At 44.7% G+C, this 18,122-nt stretch overlaps 1 protein-coding gene across 1 annotated transcript in view; it reads left to right on the top strand.

Moving 5' to 3' along the window:
• Positions 1 to 15,985, top strand: part of nbeal1 (neurobeachin-like 1) — a 66,625-nt gene extending 50,640 nt beyond the window's left edge. The window contains exons 31-54 of the mRNA XM_079996809.1: positions 96 to 245; positions 413 to 570; positions 1,193 to 1,317; positions 1,942 to 2,068; positions 3,989 to 4,137; positions 4,237 to 4,370; positions 4,465 to 4,566; positions 4,661 to 4,756; positions 4,983 to 5,107; positions 5,217 to 5,357; positions 5,463 to 5,593; positions 5,790 to 5,899; positions 6,416 to 6,533; positions 7,006 to 7,103; positions 7,801 to 7,917; positions 8,153 to 8,242; positions 8,667 to 8,776; positions 8,992 to 9,164; positions 9,762 to 9,856; positions 10,467 to 10,583; positions 10,686 to 10,847; positions 11,039 to 11,187; positions 11,694 to 11,829; positions 13,617 to 15,985. Of these exons, the coding sequence (XP_079852935.1) occupies positions 96 to 245; positions 413 to 570; positions 1,193 to 1,317; positions 1,942 to 2,068; positions 3,989 to 4,137; positions 4,237 to 4,370; positions 4,465 to 4,566; positions 4,661 to 4,756; positions 4,983 to 5,107; positions 5,217 to 5,357; positions 5,463 to 5,593; positions 5,790 to 5,899; positions 6,416 to 6,533; positions 7,006 to 7,103; positions 7,801 to 7,917; positions 8,153 to 8,242; positions 8,667 to 8,776; positions 8,992 to 9,164; positions 9,762 to 9,856; positions 10,467 to 10,583; positions 10,686 to 10,847; positions 11,039 to 11,187; positions 11,694 to 11,829; positions 13,617 to 13,724 (3,021 nt within the window). The 3' untranslated portion in view covers positions 13,725 to 15,985. The remainder of the gene's footprint in view (positions 1 to 95; positions 246 to 412; positions 571 to 1,192; positions 1,318 to 1,941; positions 2,069 to 3,988; positions 4,138 to 4,236; positions 4,371 to 4,464; positions 4,567 to 4,660; positions 4,757 to 4,982; positions 5,108 to 5,216; positions 5,358 to 5,462; positions 5,594 to 5,789; positions 5,900 to 6,415; positions 6,534 to 7,005; positions 7,104 to 7,800; positions 7,918 to 8,152; positions 8,243 to 8,666; positions 8,777 to 8,991; positions 9,165 to 9,761; positions 9,857 to 10,466; positions 10,584 to 10,685; positions 10,848 to 11,038; positions 11,188 to 11,693; positions 11,830 to 13,616) is intronic.
• The last annotated feature ends 2,137 nt before the right edge of the window (positions 15,986 to 18,122 follow it).

Raw genomic sequence — 18,122 nt, 5'->3', positions numbered from 1 at the left:
TTTCCAAAACTTAAAATTAGGGTCCAATTAGGGCCGACCTCAACCTCGCAAATCCCAATTTACCAAAGTTAAATGTTGTACTCTCATAATTTCAGATCATCCCGTACATGAAGCAGTATGAGATTGAGACCTTCAGCCAGGGCCACGAGACCATGGCGCTCTACTGGAAGGAGTGCTACGAGGCCTTCATGGTCAGCCTGCACAAGAGGGAGCGTGAGCGGGGTGAAAGCAAGATCTGCTTCCAGGTCAGTTGTACATACATACATACATACATACACACACACACACACACACACACACACACACACACACACACACACACACACACACACACACACACACACACACACACACACACACACACACACACACACAGAGGCGTACTCGACTCAAACTTTGATGTCATTTTTAGGAGCAGTTTGTGGAGCCCTTCTCGCGGCGCAGCCGCCAGGAGAACCTGCGCTACAACAGCATGCTGAAGCAGCAGCACAGTCAGAACAGCGCCACCTTCAGGCAGTGGAAGGCGGCGCGACGGGGACTGGTGTGCGAGAGGGGCCCGTGGGCCGACAGGTACTTCCGGGCGGTTATGTCAGAATATCAATTTGAAAGAAAAAAAAAAAAAAGTGACATTTTTGTTACAATGTATTGATTTTCTTTTAATGATTGCTGTTAAGAGATTCGTTTAGACAATAATTCATCGTAGAGCAGCTCAAGGATAATTATGGAGAAGACGGTATATTTACATTTAACAAACATTCTTCTTCTTTGTCATGTTAGAATTTAAATGCTTGTGCCAATTCTCAACAGCGCAGATAAATACTAGCCAAACAATTTCAAGTTAAAAATATACTCATTTTACAAATATCTCCCAAACAGTTATATTTTCTTTCACAAAATGAGGGATTTAGGTACAGTGCAGCTAGAAGCCGTTATACAAGGGAAGCTAGGGTAAAGCCATGTTTGTAATGTAATTGCAGCGGAAAGGCCAGCACAGTTCTGTTGGTGTTTTATCAGATTTACAATAAGTACTTTAATCAGTAATCACAATCATCGTCAGCAAAATTAAAAGAAATAGCAATAGCAAACATTTTATTTAAACTAGGCAAACCGACAAAGGGGAAGGTTAGAAACTGGCACTGCAAGGTTAAGCAGAAGTATTTAATTTAATCAGTTTGCGTGCATTGTCCAACAGGCAGCAGATTGAGATGCACTGGAGGGTGTCCAGCGCCGAGAACTACTCCCGCATGAGGCTCAAGCTGGTGCGGAACTACAACTTCGACCTTCACCGGGAAGCCAGCGCCCTGCGAGACAACCTTGGTAAGAAAAATGCAAATGTTAAAATGTTTGCTCCCATCATTTTCTAACTGTTCACAGCAACAACCTCACTGAACACTTTACCGTTGAGAAACTTACCACTCTGCTGCAGCTTCTCGCTGTGCTTCAATGCAGTCCAGTGGGCCAAATGTTTAAGCTTTAAAAAATTTTAAATTCTTCTTTGGGAAAAGAAGGAAAGCCCAAAATATTGTCAACCTTTATAGGTTCTACTGAAAAGAAAGAAAATGGTTGTGAATGGTGCATTTTATCAGGCTCTTCAAGGTTTTATTGACTCTTTTGCACTTCCGCAAATCAGGTGTTTTGGCTGTATCTGCACCGATATAGGAGACTACTGTAGAAACAAAAAAGTTGCACCACTTACTACTTCAAAACTTTCCAAAATATATATGAAACTCAAGCTCTTAAACGTTTGCCCCAATGCACTGCATTTAAACACAGTGAGAAGTTGTAAGTTTCCAATAGTTAAGTGTCCAGAAAGGTTTGTGACCCACATTTTAAAGGCCTGGGTTTAAAAATGGCAAACCTATCCTATAATATGAAAAAAATTAAAAAAATAAAACTGGGAACAAGCGCCAAACTTCTTGTTGTCCATCTCTCCTCCACTAGGCGTTCAGCAGCAGAGTGTGAACCCAGAGTCTCTGCTGCTGGAGGCCGTGAAGCAGGTCAAGTTCAGCGACCTGGAGGACGACATCCTGGAGCTCCCCGAGGATGACCCCGCCGCAGCCAGCACACAGTCAGTTCACAGTCAGGCGATAGAAAGACAGACCACACACAAACATACATACATACATACACCGCTTTATTTTAATAGCATTTCTATCAATTAAACAACGTTGTTAGATCGTTATTTAAATTACGGTCCATTTATGCTATTTAAACATGTACAAACTAGGGATGTTAAATGTGGCAACTAAACGACGGACTGTCTCTGTCAACAGTAAAATCAAAACTGTTGACTGACCTTTTCTTTGTGATGGGCTATTCAAAACATTTAAGAAATTTTACTGTTTTCCAAAATAGCTGATTCAAAACATTCAAAATGAAATCTAAAAAAACTAACCGGACTGTTTTCCAAATGGGGGACGGAGCGAGTGTGCGAGTGTTCCTGGCAGTGAGACCACACCTGCACCGCAGGGATTTCGCTTTCTCACTTTGCGCGCTTGGAAATGGCAACTTGGCAAAAGATTTAGGGTCTGACGAAACCCCGCAGTGCAGTGAAAGTGGTGAAACATCCCATGAATCGAAATAAAAAGGTCCCCCACCTCGACTGGCCCACGTAGGGGCTCGGCCGCCCCACCGACTCCACCCTGTCCGTCTGGCAATATTTACTCACTTACTTGGCTTGTTTATTTATTTCAGGATTTCATGTTTCATAGGCATATTTTTATCTGCGTACTACTTCAACACACATCCTCTTAACGCGCTGAAGTGAATGAGCTGCGTGCAGTGCTGCTCCATAAGTGCTCTCCGGCATAGTGGGTGGGGAGGTCACTTCTGCTGGACTGTCCCTTGCCCCATCTTTTCCGGCATTATCATGGCATGTGTGAAAAGATGCAAGACGGATGTTTTCCTGAATGTAGCTGCATGTGTGAATAGTGAAAGTCACTTGCTGTGCCGGAAAGGTAATCCCTGTAATTTACCAGGAACTATCGGCATTTTTGCATCGAACAGTTCTGGGGACTCCCTGAGGGGAACTAGAAACTGGGGAAGTCCCCCGAGAACTAAATACCTTCAAGGGCTTTTTTACTGGTTGCATTTGCCCTGCTAATAAGAACTCTGACATGACATCAGAGTTTCAGCGTGAGTGGCATATAGTATTTTCTCCGTAACTTCACTTATTTAACCTTATCAGTCCACCAAAATCTGTTTCTGAACAAATTTGAGGCGAGAAATAAACGATCTTGTTGCTGAATCTTCACTCCTATCAAATCAAAACAAGGAATTAAAACGTTTGTTCCGATTTAATAAGGGCCTGCATCGGGACACAAACTTAAATTAATATCGGAAAATAAAATTAAATGAAATAAATACATCTACAATAAATAAAAAAATGTTTGTTTTTGTTGGTTATTTTTTTGAGTACATGTGGGCTGGTCCGCACCCAGAGCGATGTGATTCCATCAGGCGGTCTGACTGTCCGCAGTCCAAGGGACCGGCGAGGGACTGTGGACTTACGTCTTGACCAATCACCGTGCACTTACGTAAATGAAGGTTCCTCTTGTGCCGGATGGCCCTTGCCCTGGAGTAGGAGCTAAAAAAGTCCCTCAAAACGGCCTTCTAAGAACTACAAATGTTCCTAGTTCCTACAGTGCGGACACAGAAAAAAGGGACTGTTCCTCCAAAACGTTTTTAGAACTATGAAAACGTTATTGCGTTGTGAAAATGCCTTATGTGTGAAAGATGCTGTGGCATAGCCGTCAGTGCTGGAAAGAAAATACATTATGTTTAAATCAAAAATCTAATCAAATAATCGTGGCACCCCTAATTGAAATAAAACCTCTATTGCTCAAATCAAAGCTACTAACGGTATTTCAAGAAAATGAAGCAATTTTCCTCTGTGGGTGAATAAAATATCTGTCGATCTATCTATCTTCCTATCTAAAATGTCAGAGGAGTTTATTCTGAAGTTTTGATGGACTCTTTCCACATCCAGGGTGGAGGCGGAGGAGGCTGGCCAGAAAGAGAAGCTGGTGTTGTGGGAGGACTGTGAGCTGGTGACGGTGGTGGACGTGGTGCCCGGGCGGCTGGAGCTCACCACCCAGCACATCTACTTCTACGACAGCAGCCAGGAGAAGGAGGAAGGTCAGACACTTTTTCCTTTTTTAAAAACAAGAAGCAAGTTCACCCAGAGCGGAACAGCAGGTTGCCAGGAGTCAAACTTTTCGTTGTTGTTTGCAAAAGGCGTCGGCCATGACTTCAAGTGGCCCCTGTCCCAGATCCGGGAGGTCCACCTGCGGAGGTATAACCTTCGTCGCTCCGCTCTGGAGATCTTCCTCATCGACCAGACTAACTACTTCCTCAACTTTAAGAAGGAGGTGAGCCAGGAACACCACCCAAAGGTCTTTGCGTGTTCTTTGACGGTTATGAGCGTCCAGTTGTGACGGCGCTGTTGTGTTTCTGGACGTCCAGGCTCGGAACAAGGTGTACAGCCGCCTGCTGCTGCTCCGCTCCCTGGGACTGTACGGAACCCGCTCCCCCCAGGAGCTCCTCAAGGCCTCCGGGCTCACACAGGTCAGCCACCCGGCAACCGCTCACAAAATCAAATGATAAACTCTGTACGGTTTGACCGGCGCACTAATTTATTAATTAATTTATTTTTCTACAGAAATGGGTGAACCGGGAGATCTCCAACTTTGAATACCTGATCCAGCTCAATACCATCGCAGGCAGAACCTACAATGACTTATCACAGTACCCAGTGGTACGGCAATAACAGCTTTGTCTCCCATCAAGCTAACTCTGATTTTTCTTTGTCTCAGTAGCAACCTTTATGATTGAAGTGTGTGTGTGTGTGTGTGTGTGTGTGTGTGTGTGTGTGTGTGTGTGTGTGTGTGTGTGTGTGTGTGTGTGTGTGTGTGTGTGTGTGTGTGTGTGTGTGTGTGTGTGTGTGTGTGTGTGTGTGTGTGTGTGTGTGCGCGCGTCTCTAGTTTCCCTGGATCCTAGCAGACTACACCTCAGAGGAGCTGGACCTGTTGGATCCGCGGGTCTTCAGGGACCTCTCCAAGCCCGTGGCCGTGCTCAACGAACGCAACGCCAAAGCCGTCAGGGAGAAGTATGTTGAACAAACTACAGTATACTCAAAACTGTCAAGTGAAAGAAATCTCATGAGACTGTGGACAGCCTGCACATGTCCAGATAATGATCCCCCCTCCCACCCAAAGGTACGAGAGTTTTGAGGACCCGACGGGCACCATCGACAGGTTCCACTACGGCACCCACTACTCCAACGCAGCCGGCGTCATGCACTACCTGATCCGCATGGAGCCCTTCACCTCGCTGCACATCCAGCTCCAGAGCGGACGGTAAGGGAGAACACCCACCCAAACCACTCAACATTTCACCAGCTTGAAATGCGCTGTGTATCACTTAGTACATTTAGTCTCAACGATATTGTTATCGTCATTGAGGTTCGACTGCGCTGACCGGCAGTTCCACTCCATCCCGGCCACGTGGCAGGCGCTCATGGACAACCCCAACGACGTCAAGGAGCTCATCCCGGAGTTCTTCTACTTCCCAGAGTTCCTGGAAAACCTGAATGGTGAGAAGCAGCAGCGTTACAATCGCATTACTTTACCGTAATGCAGCCTTTAACATTATCACAACATTTAAGAACATTTAACAATATCGCAATATTAATACCTGAATCCAAGGTGATGTCTAGTATATTTATATCAAGATATCAATATTGTATCAAAAGGCCTATCTCAGATATTAACAACAGAAATCTCTCTCAGGTTTTGATCTGGGTCGCCTGCAGATCTCCAAGGAGCGGGTGGACCACGTGGTCCTGCCCAGGTGGGCCAAGTCCCCAGAGGACTTCATCTACAAGCACCGCAAGGCCCTGGTGAGCTACTCCTCCCAGAAACATTCTGAATTGGGGAATATTTGCGGCCTGCTTTCAAAAATCGGTGTGGTGTTAGAGTAGTCGGAAAACTGTCACTGAACAAACTTTCATCTTCTGGTGAAAAGCCTTGCGGGGAACAACAGGATGTCTGCAGCTGGTGGTCTAGTACAGGGGTTCCCAAAGATTTTTATGGCAATGACTTTCCAGACGTAATTTTCATTTGGCAGATCAGAATCTGAACATTTCTGCACTTCCGTGAAATTGAATAAATACAAATTGACATGTTGTCTTTGTTGCCAAACAAGTAGCTGTACCATGTAGTTCTGCGCTTCTTGCACATGTTGCGCTAGATTAGGGAGATAATTGTCAGTATCATGCAAGCGAGCAATCCTTCACATTACAGGGAGTCTGATTCAAGTTCACTCGCAGAAATATTGCTTTATGCAGCTTTAAGATGCCCTATTTGATGGAACGTTCTTCCATCCATCTCTTTGCATCCTGCCCTTCACTCACTAGGAGTCGGAGTACGTGTCTGCTAACCTGCACAAGTGGATCGATCTGATTTTCGGCTACAAGCAGAGGGGCCCCGCAGCCGTGGAGGCCCTCAATGTTTTCTACTACTGCACCTACGAAGGTATGGCCGTCAGTTAAAACACAGACAGGTTATACACACACCCAAAATGGACTCAAAAATAAGGAAAGTAATATCTACATTTGGTATATCAACATACTATTTTCTATTTTGACCCCAAACTTAAAGTAGAAATAACACTTGGGAGAAGCTTGTCAAAAAACGGTTCACTGGGTCAAATTATTGACTCAAGCTTATTTTTTCACAACAGCATGACGTAAAAGACAAAAAAATATGACTTCTGTAAAATCAAACTGAATAAAAATGGGGTGTTTTTAAACTTTTGACCAGAAGTGTACATATAACTGAGTATATCTAATTAGTCACTGCCCACCTCTGAACTGACAAAGTGTCGTATCTTTAGAGGGAAGACGAGACTTATTTAAGGACAAAATAAGAGATTACTTATTACTTGTACTTATGAAGTACAATACAGTCCATACTCTTAAGTGACTGGTCCGGTGCTGTGCGACAGGGGCAGTGGACCTGGACGCCATCACCGATGAGAAGGAGCGCAAGGCCCTGGAAGGCATGATCAGCAACTTCGGACAGACCCCCTGCCAGCTGCTGAAGGTACCCACACACACCCCAAATGACATGCTTGGGAATGGGAAATACCAGCCAGGTATATTCATTAAGGTTTGGGACGGACACACTAGTTGCATTTTTAATTGAGACATTTCTCGTAAGGACAATGTAAACGCTTGGATAGTATGAGTTAATAAAGCCAAGTCATATAAATTTCAGCCAATTCATAAAGTTCATCCAGTGTAAATCTGTCTCTAAGAAATCTAGATTTTCAATAAATAACCAATTTAATGTACGCAACAGAAGGGTTTTATCACATTTGTGTCAAGTTGATTGATTTTACAGATCCAAACAAAAAAACATTTCAACACTTTAAACAAGTATCCCAACATAAATTCTCGTCTTTTTAAATGAATCCAGATATCAGCAGCTACGAAAGACAGTCGCGTAGCATTTCCTGCAGCCATAAAACCAAAATTCACATAGTTCCAAAATAACTTTCCACATAACTCATAATCTACCTAAATAGCTCCTAATGCCTTGGCAGTCAGTCATAGCATATTTGAGCTGTTATTTCCTTTGAGAGTGGAGCCATCACTGAGGACTGTGTGAATAAAATGATCTTGACAAACTGGATACCAAGCTGGTAATTATTGGTTATTAAGACCCCAGATCCAAGGCTGATTAGATCTGACCACCTGAGTGAGTTGTCCTTCGTCACTTTGTGTTTCTGTGGATCCAGGAGCCCCACCCCGTGCGTCTGCCCCTGGACGAGGTGGAGAGGAGGAAGAGTCGCCTGGACGCCTGTCCACTCAGCATCTTTGAGCACCTCACCGAGCTCAAGTCCTTCTTCGTGGAGGTTAGAGGCTATATATATGTGTGTATATATATATAAGTGTATGTATACTGTACGTGTATTTGTATATATTATAATACACTAATCCTGTGTCGAACAAGTGGATAATAAGACAACGACAAATATTAAAGCATTTAATGTTTAAAGGAGTTCCTGAAAAAGGCATACCATCAACAACACATAGAGGATTGTACCCTGTATACAATATATTGTTGGTAAATCTGTTCTGTTATTCCAGGGCATCAGTGACAATGTGCCGCTGGTGAAGGTGGTCGTACCAAAGAACCAGTCCCACTCCTTCATCAGCCAGGGCAGCCCCGACACCATGGTGAGACCCTCACCCTTCAAACCCTTTCTCCATTTTTAGCAGAACTAATGCAACTTAGTTAAATGTCCCCTAATTATAATAATTATAATTTTTTCATAAATAGTGTGTAAATAAAGACGTCTTATTTTTGGCTTACGTTGTTAGTTGTTACCATTTTACACGGGTTGCCGGTGCTTCATTGGCTCATGGGTTCAACAAATCACCGTGCACTTCTGTCACTGAAGGTTCCCCTTGTGCCGGTTAGTCCCTGCCCTTGAGTAAGAGCTAAAATATCCCTCAAAACGGAGCTCTAGGAACTACGAATGTTCCTCATTCCTGCAGTGCGGACACAAAGAAAAGGACGGTTCCTTCCAAGAGTTCTTAGCACTATGAAAAAGTTGCTGTGGTGCGATAACGCTTGTTGTTATGGGATATATTTTAAAAGGTGACAGTGAGTCAGAACTGCCTACTGGGGACCCACGGCTGGTTGCCGTACGACAAGAACATCTCCAACTACTTCACCTTCATCAAGGACCCCACTGTGGGCAATCCTAAGTGAGCACACACACACACACACACACACACACACACACACACACACACACACACACACACACACACACACACACACACACACACACACACACACACACACACACACACACAGTACAGTTTCGGCACTACAAACCAGGCGGTAAAATAGTGATGCCAACATTTGCTGTACTTTTCAAGAAGCTACATCTCCTCTCCCCCCTCCCACTTTCTTCCAGGACCCAGAGGGTGCTGTCGGGACCCTTCTCCCCCGGCGTGGAGCTGACGGCCGCCCTGTTTGTTGTGTCCCACGACGGCAAGCTGCTCTTCAGCGGCGGCCACTGGGATAATAGCCTTCGGGTCATGTCTCTGGTCAAGGGGAAGACAGTGGGTCAGCACATCAGACACATGGGTACGTGCACGTCCAGACCCAGGGTCCCACCTCCAAGCTGTGATGGAACAGTGCCTCTTTGGAGGCACTATAACATTGACTGTATTGGAATTGATAAAAGTAAAAATAAGTTGGGGTTTTTTTCAGGTCAAACTTCATTTGTACAGAGATAGCGATAGGTTGCCTGCTAACTGTGTCAGCTTAATGCAAGGCTGCTGATGGGATCAACTAGCCTAGCTCCTGTGAAATGAGGAAAACACACAGTCCAGCATCTCAAAAACTTATAAGTTATTTAAGTGATACACCTTGCGTATTTATGAGGAGTTAAAATGGAAACAACATCTTTGTCGTTTTAAATGGAACTACATTCAGAACCATTTTTGACTGTATCCATTTTGAATTTGTCAGCATGACCAAAATAAAACCAGTGTGCGTTGTTACTCATCATTGTCATGGCAAATTCATTATTTCAGGCGTAGAGTTCGTCACAAGGTGTACTAGTGAGGACATTGGTTGAAGTCGTTGTAGTTTATTAATTTATTTTTTTTACTCATTAACCGTAGGTCTACTATAATGACTGATCACATTCGTCCTCTCTCTCTCTCTCGGTCTCCCTAGATATTGTGACGTGCCTGGCGACAGACCACTGTGGCATCCACCTGATTTCGGGGTCCCGCGACACTACCTGCATGGTGTGGCAGGTGCTGCAGCAGGTCAGTAAACTTGGCTTCTTATCTGTTTTTTAAATATCTTTGTGTAGCTCTCACCACATTACATCATCTGATTCTATTGCCTTGGCCAAAACATACACTACGTGAGTAACAAAATGCCCGGCCTACACACTGCAGACGCAAGGTGTGGTTGTACAGCAGGGGGCAGTAGATGGCAAATTAGATCTGGTTAGTTAGTAGAACAACAAACAAGTACAAATTACAAGCTTTTACAAACAAACTGAAAACTGTTGAGCAATGTGTCATCTTCGGAGACAATAAAATAAAAGATCTTTGGAGAAAAATAAAATAATAAAGGACGGTTATGAGTGACCCACAGAGGAGACTTGGAGTTTCAAAAAACTAATGTGTGTAAATAGATTCCCCCATAGATTCTGGAGAGTGAAATTCAAATGCCATGATGAGGAAGAGATGAATTAAAATATAACGAGTAAAATAAATAAATTGGTAAAAAAAAAAAAATTCTAATAATAATGAGAGATGTAAGGGATTTGGGAGGCTCCCTGACAGTTTCTTTTGTTGCTGTTCACTTTTGTGTTGTGGCCATTAGTTGTCGACACATTTGTTGTCCTTAACGGGTGTCTCTTGTCAGGGCGGGGCTCCCGTGGGTCTCTGTCCCAAACCCCTCCAGGTTCTATACGGACACACGGACGAGGTAGTCAGCGTCAGCATCAGCACCGAGCTGGACATGGCTGTGTCGGGGTCACGGGTAAGACCGAACGATATACCTATACCCTGTCTAGGTTATAAAACAAAACATCCTAGTGTTTGTTTGGTTTGTTCTACAATAGAGCTGTTTGGTTGTTCCCAGGACGGCACGGTGATCATCCACACGGTGCGCAGGGGCCAGTACATGCGGTGCCTGAGGCCGCCCTGCGAGAGCTCCCTGCCCCTCTCCATCCTCCACCTGGCTGTGTCCTGGGAGGGACACCTGCTGGTGCACAGCTGCCTGGAGGGCAAGGCCACACTCAAGGTACGCAGACAGAGAGACAGACAGACAGACATGTAATATATAGATCTGGAATATTAACTGAGGTTAGTGTGGTTGATGTACCGTAGATCCATTTGGGGATGGGTGTGGATGGAACCTGAGATTGCGGGTCTACCAGTATTTGTAGAAGTGAGGTTTCCTGAACCTTTCCTTTCACCCCGCTTGCACCCCAGGATAAAAATGCCCTCCATCTGTATTCGGTGAACGGGAAGCTCCTGGCCAGCGAGTCGCTGCGGGAGCAAGTGACAGACATGTGCGTCTCCGGGGAGTACGTGGTGGTCGGCAGCGAGCAAGGATACCTGTCCATCCGAGACCTCTACAGGTGAGAGCCGGCACCTCTGGGACCTAGAGCTGTCGCAAATGATGTGCTGAGCGAGATCACTTTGTGAAATTCTGAAATTCCACCAGATCATCTGTTTCCATGTCCTTTTAGATTTAATAAATATATATATGTGTGTGTGGGTGGGTGGGTGGGTGCAACAGAACTGAAATACATTGAACTATGGAGGAATATACAAGATCATCATGTATGAAAATAACAATAATATTAGCACGCACGCACGCATGTACGTATTATTATTATTTTTTCATCCATGATGATCTTGTATATTCCTCCATAGTTTAATGTATTAAAGTTCTGTTGCAATCTAAAATGTTGGATTTTAAACACAGACATAAGATATTTTGTTATTTTGTGACAATGACTTGCTGGCTGCACTGTCCATTATTTAATGTGTTTTGTATTGTGTATTTTTCAGTATGTGGTATATATTAATGTTTATATTAAGCAGTATATATTGTATTAATGTTAATACCCCTCGCCCCCAGCCTGTCTCTATGCGTAGCACCCATGGCCATGCGCGTGGCCGTGCGCTGTGTGTCGGTCACCAAGGAGCAGAGCCACGCCCTGGTGGGCCTGGACGACGGCAAGCTGATCATGGTGGGCGTGGGCAAGCCGGCTGAGGTAAAGAGCTCCCTGCGGAACTACATCGCCCAGAGCCTGGAGGGCTCGCCCCTCATGGCCACACCCCTGCTGGCCCCGCTGCGCGTGCGCTCCCCCGCCCGCCTCCTGCACCAGCGCGACCAGCTGGTGTTCCGGCCCAACCCCGCCGAGCAGAAGAGGCCATAGGGACCCCGACCCCACCCACTAAGACCACTACCTCATTGAACCCCCACACACCTTGCCGTCTAGACGCCGTACACCAGAGCTGGGCGATTCAAAATATTCAAGAGATTTTGAGTTTTAGTCAGTGTTTCCCAACCTTTTCTGCCACGTCCCAGTTTTAACCGTGAAATAACCCTGCAGTGACACCACAGACTTGTATAACTGTGCTTATTATTATTATTATTATTATTATTATAATGATCTGCAAAAGGGTCTCGCACAGTGTAAACTTGTGCTTGTCCTGGTGAACACAGAGCTGCTATCCTGACAAGAAATTGATGAATTAGGACAGCCTTGCAATTTTGATCTTGCAACACAAGAGCCCATTTGCATTATTCATTTTTTTAAGCGGAATTGGAACAAGAAAAATTGACTGCACACCTGATAAAACACTGCTCTAAATGAACGAAGAAGAGAACGCGAGAGATGAAATACCGGAAAGACGAAATCTTAAACAAAGACCTCGTCATAGCTGAAACAACCCTTTTTCAGTCTTAACTTAACATTGAGAAGAGTGTGATCACAAATTCCTTGTGATGTGTTAAAAATATATAATAATTTTAGAGGGAGTAGTATTTTGAGCGGTCTGCTCTGGTGGCCTATACTCAACTTTACCACCTAGTTCCGGGTCTGCACTGGATTCTTTGACACCAGATTTGAATTTTCCGATGCAGATAAAATAGATTAAGATAAATGAATCATGCAAAATTTCCAAGTCTTCCCCTGAATAAAACTCCCCTAATTATTGCTGATGATAAAATTGCCCATATCGCCCAGCTCTTCTCTACGAATGTCCTTTTTCCCCTTCAAGATACGTTTTTGACCACGTGTACATTTGCACAAAATTAAGAAATTATAAGCAGATACCGTCATGTATTATATCCCTGAATATCGCTACGAGTATTTGTCCAGCAACATTGAAGAATCCACACACACACACATACACACACACACACACACACACACACACACACACACTGCAGTACACACACACAGGCTTTCTCTTAATACTGTGAACTATCGGAAAACCGTCTTCCTGCGTTAATCTCGCTCCCCTTCCTGAGGATTAAAAAAAAAAAAAAACACAAATACCAAAACCTGTCGGCTTCCCTATATACTCAAGCCATAGTTGTATAGTAATAGAAGTGAAGCAGACATTTTGATTTTTGTTTTTGTGTACTAATATCTCCGTGCCAAGGAAGTCCACATGGAATAACATGGATACTGCAGAGGACTGATTTAACCCCTGATGCAGACTTTATTTGTTGGTTTGTTTATTTGCCCGCTCCCCCACACCCCTGCACTCGGTGCCGCTTCGCAGCTTTTATTTATTCTTGAATTAATTGATCCACTGATTGATTGTTTTTTTTATATATGATTTCCAATTTTGCCTTCACCAGCTTGTACATGTCATAAACGATTTTCTCGGATGAGCTGATGCCACAAAATCATTCATGGCTCACCCCCGCCCCTCTCCCTATCCTCATGCACTCTCTCTCTCGCTCTCGCTCTCTCTCCTCTTGCCCCCCCCCCCCCCCCCCCCCTCCCCGGCCTCTCTTCCTCTCTCCCTTCCTCCTCTTCCTCAGATGCGTTCTGGCCAGATCACCAGGAAGCTGTGGGGCTCCAGCAAGAGGCTCACCCAAATCTCCTCAGGGGAGACGGAGTACCACGCCCACAGCCAGCCCACCCCCTGACCCCCCTCACCCTCATCCCTCGCTCCCTTGCATATTCCCACCCTTCCTCCTCTCTGGCTCCTCTTCCTCTCTGGCTCTGTCCCAAACCGGCTTGTTTTGTGAGCCAAATGACGTCGCGCAGTGTCTGCACTGCCGTCGCCAATATCCCATAATGCGTAGCGGCTAAACGGCCGAGGGGGAGTGGGGTGGTGGTGTTGTGTGGCGAGTAGGAAGCGATGAAGGGGTGAACAGTTTGGAACGCCACAGCATCTGGCTGCCCCACCCCCAACAACACACCCAGAAGTCCAAAAACACCCATAACGTCCACAACATCTATTCCCAGAACTCCTGCAATACCCACCAGCACCTACAACACCACAACACCCTCAATGCCCAGAACACACACACACACACACACACACACACACACACACACACACACCCGGCAGAACCACATTATCTACCAAATCGGAAACTCACCCACAAGACTACAACACCCAGAACTCCAACAACACCACACAATGCCTACAGCACCCATAACACCCACAACACCCCTCGCTCCTCCGCCAACCACAACATCCATAATACCCAGGACACACCCACAATATCATGTGGGAGATGGGATTGTCCCCCGGTGCGGGCGCCGGCGACGGCTTTCTCCCCTCCCAGCTGCACGTCGTGCTACCGCTCAACAAACTCCCACTGTGACAGAGTGCTCATCTCCCCCACCCCCTGCTCTCCACCCTCCCACCCCTCTAGTTTAGAACTTTTATTTTGTTGACTTTGTCGAGGTTTTTTTTGTTTTGTTTTGGGGTTTTTTTACACACCGAGCAGCCTTTTTTTTATGCAGTAGTACAGAGTCTGTCTGGCCTCGAGACTCAGCCTTCATCCTACGCTCTCTTATTTTTTTTAAATAATTGTTTTTGTTTGTTTCTGCGGATTTCTTTGTGTTTATCAGAAGCTTAAATTCTGTAATTTCTTTTTTTTTTTTGGGGGGGGGGGGGGGTCCATTTTTGCAGACGAGATATGACAACGGCATATCGGCTGTGTTTTACCACTACAAGCAAAGAAAAACGAGAAAAAAAAAAGCACTAACTCAAAACACGCTCACGTGTAAGAGATTGCAAGGCAGAAGAAGCGCACCAGGGGGCGCCACGCCTTCTCCATCAACCTGTTTGAATGTTTTTCAGTTACTTGAAACAGTGTCTATTTATAAGTTCCGGTAGTTTTTGTTTGTTTGGCTGTAATAAAGACTTTATTAACAGCAATACCGCTCCAGTTGAAAGAGCCTTCATCCCCAATATAGTCTTCCTTCTCTTACACCCCCCCCCCCCCCCCCCCGCTTTCATCACCTGCTCTACAACACCTCCACCTGATTGATCTATCTTGTTTGTTTTTAATCCGACCATTTCCGCCATAATTATTTGGGGGAGGAAAGAAAAAAAAAAAAAAAGCTTGTGAATGTTTTTTTGTTTTTTTTGTTTGGTTTTGGGTTTTTTTACCTGCACGTGACCTGTATTAATGGTTGATCTCACAATGACATACAGTTTCCATCCCCGTGGATGTACAATCACTGGTTTCTTTGTGATTTTCTCGTCAACCAAATTTTTTCCATACATTTTTCTTGTTTGTTTTTTTTATATCCGAATGAGAGAAGAAGTTTTACCTTGGACATCACACCATTGCATTCCGTGATGGGGGCTCACCCTCGTCATGGCTTTAGAAAACTAGGGAGGAACGGATCACTCTTAATTCTTTTCCTCCTGGTTGTTGGTAAAAAGCTCAGTACTATTAAAAAGGTTTTGTTTTTAAAAGCGACTTCTGCGACTGGAGAATGGAGTGCCTTTATCCCATGATGCGGTGGTACTGTAAAAAGATGTGCGTTGTTTGCAAAATACTCTAAAGCTAATTGTCCCTCATACCTTATGCATAAAAATCAACGGGATCATTCCAAGAGACTAACTTAACATCCGCTGCCTCAGCGGGAGCCAAGAACCTGTCGACGTTAGAAGTCAATGGAAAAAGTACTATTTCGGTGTCTTACCTTAGCTGCATTCTCTGTGACTGTCACCAAAATGGATGTGTGTGTATATCTGTGATTATTTATGAATACGGTATATAATGTACAGCATGGATTTTTATTTAGACGTATTTGAAATGTACTTTTTTGCACTTTCCAGGTACTAAATTGTAACAAATTGTTTTAACTCGTCTCCTTGATCTGTACAGAAAAATTGCTTTGTATTCACACGTTGGAAGTGATTATTAAAGTCTTCTCTAAATTAAAATGGGAAGTGAGGTAGTTGTTATTTATTGCTGGTCTTTATATATTGCTCATGGTGAATTTCTTTGGCTTCCGGAAGTGAATGTACGTACTGATTGTGAGGATTACATTGAAATGAACTGAATTCAAACCTTTGAGCCTTAAATATTTGAGTATAAACATTATCTCTGGCTTGGCAAATTTGCAAACTCTGTCAGTGGAGACTAAATAAAAGGTCTGTATTGCCGAGAGTAGCTCGACAAATAAACTCATTGGAGCAGTTGAAATACATTGACCGCTCTTGTTATTTGCATACACAGTACATATTTGCAAACAACTCCTTTTACAAACACATAAATATTTGCGCAGATTAGGAATTCGGAATTAGGATTATTTTCCAGGTCTCAACTGAAAGTTTAAAATGAACGCCAATGTCTGTGAGGTGTATGTTCTCAAGAAGAGACAGAAAAGGGCTAATTCGGTTGGTAGGGTCTTTATTGGCTAAAACAGTTGCTTCGCTCGGTGCATTTTCCCTCCCTCTTCCTGGAGAACAGCCGTCACGCGTTAGAAGAGCTGAGCGGAATTGGCAGGAGAAATGGTATTTCAGCATCGCAACGTCAATTCCTATAAGGCGAGTTCCCGATCAAAAACTTCTTCCTCCGTCTTTGCGGACCGCGGGCGTGCATGTCCGCTGGTTTAACTCATGCGGTCATGGGGTAGGAGCAGATGAAGGCTCTCTTCAACTCGCAGTCCATCGCTGTCCACCAGCTCTCGCCTTCACAGACAGACAGACAGACAGACAGACAAGGCAGATAAGCGGAGGATAAGGTGGACGACTCTTTCTTCTGTCCGAGGTGAAATTCCAGAAGTTTCGGCAAACCGCCCTCTCAAAGTCTATCCCAGCTATCTGACTCCTAACCTTCCTCCGTGACCGCAATAATCACACGGCACCGACCAAAGGTGCCATTTCACAACAAATAGAGTATTGATAGTGTTATGGGAACAACACCTGTAGTCACTGACCGCCCACCTTATTATTGCCTAACCGCAGGCTTTTTGTTTCACAGTGTTAAAGGAGGGTTTTATCTGTACAAACCCTTATATTTCCAACTAGTGCAATTATTCGGGTCAAAATTGTAATTTTAGTGTGACATTTTTAAATGCCTTTCTGCGCTCTTCTGGCGGGGGTAATTCCTCCCTTTGCGGCCCCTTCTCAAGGTATTTTATCTGGGAGTTTTTCCTTGCCTGGGTGGGGGTTAAGGCTAGGTGGATGCTGTTGATTTCCCTGTGAAATGTGACGCTTGCGAAGCCCCTTGAGACTCTAAATTCGTACCAGAACAGTGTTCACTACTACTGGGCCTCTTTAAAAAACATTTTAGACATCCAACGAGATGTCATTTTATGACTGGTCCAGATCTTACCCGTCCTGAACATTTCCAGGCAGATTGGCTTGTCGCTGTGGATGTTTGGGTGACCGGGCATCCAGTCACTGTACCCCCATTCTGAGCCGTCGAGCCACTGTCCCTGCTGATTCTAAGATAGAAAACACACACACACACACACACACACACACACACATTAATCGTTGCACATGGGTTCTTCTAAGTTAAAGCAGCCTTTGATCTCCAAACTCTTCTGTCCCGTCTCTGACCTTCTAGAAGATATGGGATGGGAGACACTGGCCTTGCCAGGGTACTTACCTTGACCACGGCCCCCAGCCAGATAAGCACAGGGCCGGCCTTGCCGCCCTGCGTCACCATGGAAACCAGATGGGAATGCAGATTGCTGTCGGTGACGGATGCCAAGACGCCATTTTGGGCAAGGGCTCTGCAGGAGCGCTGTGGACAGACACCATCAGGGACACAGTTAGAAACAAGGTTTCACTGAAAGACTTCCCCTCTTTAAGCCAGAAGCACAAGCCCATGCAAGAGAAGATCTGATATAAAATATAATACAACAAATATGAATATGAAACAGAAACAAATATGGAAGAGTATTGTATTACACCACCACCATCTACTCTTTGCAGTTTGTGTCTGTGTGTTGTGTGTGTGTGTGTGTTTCTAACCTGGGCATCTCCGAAGGCCAGTGGTGTGGGATTGAACTGATAGCAGCGTCCATTGATGATCTCCCCTTGGCACCTCAGCATTCCAGTA

The sequence above is a fragment of the Zeus faber genome (assembly GCF_960531495.2).
Source record: "Zeus faber genome assembly, chromosome: 2".
NCBI classification, from domain to species: domain Eukaryota; kingdom Metazoa; phylum Chordata; class Actinopteri; order Zeiformes; family Zeidae; genus Zeus; species Zeus faber.
Note: the sequence above shows the minus strand (reverse complement) of the source record. Positions and strands in the feature narration are given on the sequence as shown.